Genomic DNA, 6,000 nt, shown 5'->3' on the forward strand with positions numbered 1-6,000 from the left:
TTCAATGGATATCCATTTGATCTCCTTACTGTTTTCTCCCCTCCCCATCCCTACCATTTACACACACACATAATTATATAGCTTCATTCATTCAAACTGATCACATAGATAAGTGGTGAACATTATCGATTAATTTAAGAGCCCTTAATTAGTCTAACCATATCTTAAAACTAACCCATCCTGAGGGAAGAATCAGATAATTAAATCTTTGTGTTAATGTGACTAAAACTGGCTCCAGGTAAAACCAGTCTGGATTTGATGTCATACCACATATGTTTTGTAAACAGAAAGCAAGTTAATGGGCTAGTAGAGAATAAATGCTCTAGAAGAATCTAGGACATGTCTCAATGTAGCTAAGGACCATCCTCTTGCCATGTGCCTCTCTTATTTGATAAAATACAGATTTGAAAAACAAATACTTGATTTTTAAACAGAAAATGATTTTTTAAATCTGTGGCTTCCCATTAATTCCAATGCAACCTCCCCCCAAACAATCAGAAACCTAACAACATGTAGATCAAGTCTCTTCACTGAAATCAATGGGACAAATTTTGCAGGGAAGCTTCATGTGTATATCAGAGCCCCATGCACTTCAGAACTCCTTGGATCAGGGTGCTGTTGTAAAACAGGAACGCTCCATTTACTTTTTATTGTGCTTGATTGGTTTGCAACTGCTGCAATCTGTAATTGAATTAATTTATTCAATTTTTTTTTTACCCCTTTCAGCAGACCTAGGAATTTGTGTGAGAGAGGGAGGCAGTACTAAAATGTAGGCATTCAAAAAACCCAGTCTCTGCTAAACTACTGTCAAAATGAAGATGGTATGCAATATGTATTGGGAGTTTAGAAGAACAGGAAAAATACTAAGCACTAGACATCTGCAGATTGATCCATCTCAAGTTAAGCACTTTTAGTTCCCATTTATTTCAAAAGGGAAGAGAGTTGCAGCACAGTTCCATCTATACATAAACTCTGTACATAAAAGCTGCAATCCCATGCATACTTACCTGGAAGAAAGCCCTATTAAACTCTTGTGAGTAGATATGTATAGGGCTGTGCTGTTAAGCACATGCTTAACCTTTCCATTAAAACCAATGGGACCCAAATATGCATAGCTATGGCTGGATCATACCCCAGACTTGTAAAAAAAACACAAACTGTTTCTATCAGTGTGCAATCCTCTATTAAAATAAAACCATAGCTGGGTCAGAAATACTCAGGACTGCTGTTATCCATAACCGTTATGGGATAGGTTGAAATGTAACAAATAGATAACCATTGTTGGATGTTAGAAGAGGCACTAATTCCCCCTCCCGTTTATTTCTTTTTTAAAAATATAGGCATCACATAGGATTCAAGAATCCAAAAACCAGTGTAACCATATTATGCAAGAACGAGAAACTCTGCTTATGAAAATAAATGCGCTGGAACAAGACAAAGCAAGGTTGCTGAGGTTAGAAGAAGAGCTGAATCGGTCCAAAGCCACACTAGAGTCAGAATCCCGCTTGAAACTACGGCTGGAGAATGAGAAACAGCAGATCCTGAATGACTTAAATCAATGGAAGAGCCAATATTCCCGGAAGGAAGAGATAATTCGGAAGATTGAGTGTGAACGAGACAAGAGTGAGAGGGAGAAGAGTGCCTTGTTGGTAGAAATTGAGAGGCTGCAGGCAGAGATTAAGCGGATTGAGGAAAGGTACAAGTGCCGCTTAGAAGAGACGAGCAGAAAGAGCCAGTCAGAGATGGAGGCTGAGCGCCTGAGATTGCAAAGGGAAATTGAGAAGCTGAAGCAGCGTCCGTACGTGGCCCACAGAGTCACTCAGACAGAAGAGGATTTTGTGATTGACCCTTCCAAATTGCTCTTCACTGGCCTACGGAAAAAAATAACTGCTGTCCAGCTGTACGAATGCCAGCTGATAGACAAAAGCACCCTGGATAAGCTGCTGAGGGGGCAGAAGTCGGTGGAAGAAGTTGCTGCCGATCTTGAACCCTATCTTAAAGGAGCTGGGGCTATAGCTGGAGTCTCCCTCAGTCCCAAGGACAAGTATTCCCTGGTAGAGGCAAAACGAAAACAGCTCCTTACCCCAGAGAACACAGTCCTCCTTTTGGAAGCCCAGGCAGCCACTGGAGGTGTGATTGATCCTCACCGGAATGAATTTCTCAGTGTGGACAGTGCAGTTGCTAGAGACCTGATAGATTTTGATGACAGGGAGCAAATTTACACAGCTGAAAAGGCCATCACTGGATTTAAAGATCCCTTCTCGGGGAAAACAGTGCCTGTGGCAGAAGCCATCAAGAAAAATCTGGTTGACAGGGAGACTGGGATACGTCTCCTTGAAGCTCAGTTGGCTGCGGGAGGGATTGTTGACCCTATCAACAGTGTCTTCTTGCCAAAAGACACTGCTTTATCTCGTGGGCTGATTGATCGAGACTTGTGCAGATCCTTGAATCATCCTCAGAGTTCAAAGCACTTAATTGATCCAATCACTAAGAAGGCCATAAGTTACATGAAGCTGAGAGAAAAATGCAGAATTGAACCACACACTGGTTTGCTTCTCCTTCCTGTACAGAAGAGAAGCATGTCATTCCAAGGCATCAGGAAACCTATCACTATTACTGAATTAGTAGACTCTGGCATCATTCGGGAGTCAACAGCAAATGATCTAGAAACTGGGGCAATCACTGTTGAAGAGGTCACTGACCGAATCAAAGATTTCCTCCAGGGCTCCAGCTGCATAGCTGGCATTTATAATGAGGCCACCAGAGAGACGCTTGGCATATACCAGGCCATGAAAATAGGTTTGGTTAGACCAGGGACAGCTCTTGAGCTTCTAGAAGCCCAGGCAGCTACTGGATTTATTGTGGATCCTGTTAGCAATTCGAGGCTTCCTGTGGAAGAAGCTTACAAAAGAGGCCTAGTTGGAATAGAATTTAAAGAGAAATTGTTGTCTGCTGAAAGAGCAGTCACTGGGTACAAAGATCCAGAAACAGGAAACATCATCTCCTTGTTCCAAGCAATGAACAAGGAACTCATTGAGAAAGGCCATGGCGTTCGCTTATTGGAGGCCCAGATAGCCACTGGTGGGATCATCGACCCTAAGGAAAGTCATCGTTTGCCAGTCCGCACAGCATACCAACGTGGCTTCTTCAATGAAGAGCTGAATAACATACTCTCTGATCCTAATGATGATACCAAAGGGTTTTTTGACCCCAACACAGAAGAAAATTTGACCTACCTGCAGTTGAAAGAAAGATGCATAACAGATGAAGCAACTGGGCTCTGTCTCCTACCCCTGAGGGAGAAGAAGAAAGTTGTTCAGACTTCACAGAAAAATACACTTAGGAAACGCAGGGTTGTCATTGTAGATCCAGACACAAACAAGGAAATGTCCGTCCAGGAAGCATACAATAAAGGCCTCATTGACTATGATACTTACATGGAGCTTTCTGACCAGGAATGTGAATGGGAAGAAATCACTATTACAGGATCAGATGGCAGCACAAGAGTGGTGCTTGTTGATAGAAAAACAGGTCACCAGTATGACATCCAAGATGCGATTGATAAAGGTCTTGTTGACAAGAAATTCTTTGACCAATACCGTTCTGGATCGTTAAGCCTCACTCAATTTGCGGACATGATTGCTTGCAGAAATGGTGGTGATGAAGTTTTCAGGCATGAGTCCATCACTCGATCTCCCACTGTAGTGAGTGTCAAGAGTTCCTCCGTGGTGTTAAAGAGCAGCTCTGGCTCCTTTTCCGAGTCCCTAGAAGAAACTACTCCTATTGCAGCCATATTTGACACAGAAAATTTGGAGAAGATCTCAATTTCAGAAGCTGTGCAACGGGGCATAGTTGACAGCATCACTGCCCAACGCTTGCTTGAAGCTCAGACTTGCACAGGAGGCATAATATGCCCTACCACAGGCCAGCGGCTTTCACTTCAGGATGCAGTTGCCCAAGGCATCATTGACCATGAGATGTCTACACGACTGAAGCCAGCTCAGAAAGCTTTTGCAGGGTTTGAAGGTATCAAGGGCCGAAAGAAAATGTCAGCTGCAGAGGCAGTGAAGGAAAAGTGGCTGCCTTATGAGGCTGGTCAGCGCTTCCTTGAGTTCCAGTTTATCACAGGAGGCCTCATTGACCCTGAAGCACAAGGGAGAATAAGTACAGAAGAAGCTATTAGAAAAGGATTGATTGATGGCCGGACTGCCCAGAGATTACAAGACACCAGCAACTATGGAAAGATTTTGACCTGTCCCAAAACAAAGCTGAAGTTCTCCTACAGAGATGCAATGAATCGCTCTATGGTAGAAGACAAAACTGGGCTCAGGTTACTAGAAGCTTCTTCTGTTTCATCCAAAGGCATCTCCAGCCCATATAATGTCTCTTCAGCACCAGGCTCGCGCTCAGGCTCGCGCTCAGGCTCACGCAGTGGTTCAAGGAGAGGAAGTTTTGACGCAAACACAAATTCTTCATATTCTTATTCCTATACAACCATCAGCGGCAGCTCGCTTGGGCGCTAGTAATTAACCAGCTAGCTTGTCTGAATTTTGTACAGGAAGCATCTGCAGGAATCAGTATTCCTTTTTGTTTAAACAAAGAAACAAAAAAAGAACTGGTTGTTGGTGATATTAGTACTTGCTTGGGTGAAATAGCTAAATTGCAGAATAAAAGCGAAAAGCAAATGAAAAGTCCTTTCTGGAGGGGATGCTGTGTTTCTCCATTTTTTAAAAATAGCTGTCTAAATGTTTTGGGGGAAGACTTGTCATACTAAATGTAAGAGGCAAATGCTGTCTTTTGGGGGGATGTTTGCATTCATCTTTTCTTGTGTATTTAGCATTTGCTTGCATTTCCTTCAGTTAGTCACATGCTACCAATAACTATTAGCCCAGGCTTTATGTTGTTTTTGTATCACAGAGTGGTGGTTGTTTTTTAAAGCCACTTTTATCAGTGTAGATGTTGCAATGCACAACGGTGATGACCTGAAAATCCTCTCCCAACAAATGTTATACTCAATTGTGCAATGTTATTTTCTCAGATGGTCACTCCATGTTTATTAAGGAAGATTTATTAGAATGTGCTTTTCATTTGCTGTGGCCAAATGTTTCTATTCATTTTTGCTTGCTTGTTCTCTGTGTAACACCTTGCAGGCCTGGCTGCATAACATTTACTATTCTGGCAATAAAAGTTTAAACACGTTTGACTCATTTGTGGTAAATGTCTTGACAGTAAACATTTAATATGGGAGCGTTCAGGGTACTTGACTGCATACTAAGTATTGTAAATTAGAAATTCCTTCATATTTAATGACAGCTTCTGACCACACAGCTGTAAATAGGGGCCCTATGGACTGAGTTGGGGGATTTGTTGTAGCTTTGTGCTTTTCTTCATTGGCCACAGAAACTAGTGTGCCTCAACTGATGGACTTGGCATTCTGTATTTTAAAAAAACCAAAACCAAATTCTGCAGATAGGACCAGAACTGTGACTGAAATAAAACAGTTGCATAATAGATATTTAGAGGTAAAGAGAGGTAAAGAGGCAGGGATTAGAGACCATGGAAGAGAATAGGAAAACTATTGCTGAATGGAATCTTAAACAACTTCCAGATGTCCCAAAGTTGCATCTTGTTTCCTATCAGAATTAGTCCATGAGCAGATTTCTAGGCCTATACCTCCATGGTTAAAATGCTGAAGTGCAGATGCAGGGAACTCCTACATATATCCACTCAAAATTTACTTGGTCATAAGAAACTGCCTTGCATCAAGTTGGAGTAGTCAGTATTGGGCTAGATGAACAAATACTCTAACATCTTTCCCATTACCAGCCCACTGATCTTTTAAAAGCAACCAGCGTAGATGCCAGGGATTTGAACGTGGGCCTATCTATATGCACAATATGTGCTCTACCACTGAGCTCTGGTGCTGCTCTCTAAAAGAAATCCTCTCATTTTAGTTCATTCCCATGACAAACCATCCATTACATCACTCTCAGATTAGAT

General features: G+C 42.0%; 1 protein-coding gene across 4 annotated transcripts in view; it reads left to right on the forward strand.

The window, feature by feature from the left end:
- DSP (desmoplakin) overlaps nucleotides 1–5,203 on the forward strand; it is a 51,506-nt gene extending 46,303 nt beyond the window's left edge. For all 4 annotated transcript variants that reach the window (XM_061591557.1, XM_061591572.1, XM_061591578.1 and 1 more), the window contains one exon: nucleotides 1,341–5,203. In XM_061591557.1, coding sequence (XP_061447541.1) covers nucleotides 1,341–4,523 — 3,183 coding nt within the window. In that variant the 3' untranslated portion in view covers nucleotides 4,524–5,203. The remainder of the gene's footprint in view (nucleotides 1–1,340) is intronic.
- Nucleotides 5,204–6,000: the final 797 nt, after the last annotated feature.

Source organism: Rhineura floridana, chromosome 1, assembly GCF_030035675.1.
Source record: "Rhineura floridana isolate rRhiFlo1 chromosome 1, rRhiFlo1.hap2, whole genome shotgun sequence".
NCBI classification, from domain to species: domain Eukaryota; kingdom Metazoa; phylum Chordata; class Lepidosauria; order Squamata; family Rhineuridae; genus Rhineura; species Rhineura floridana.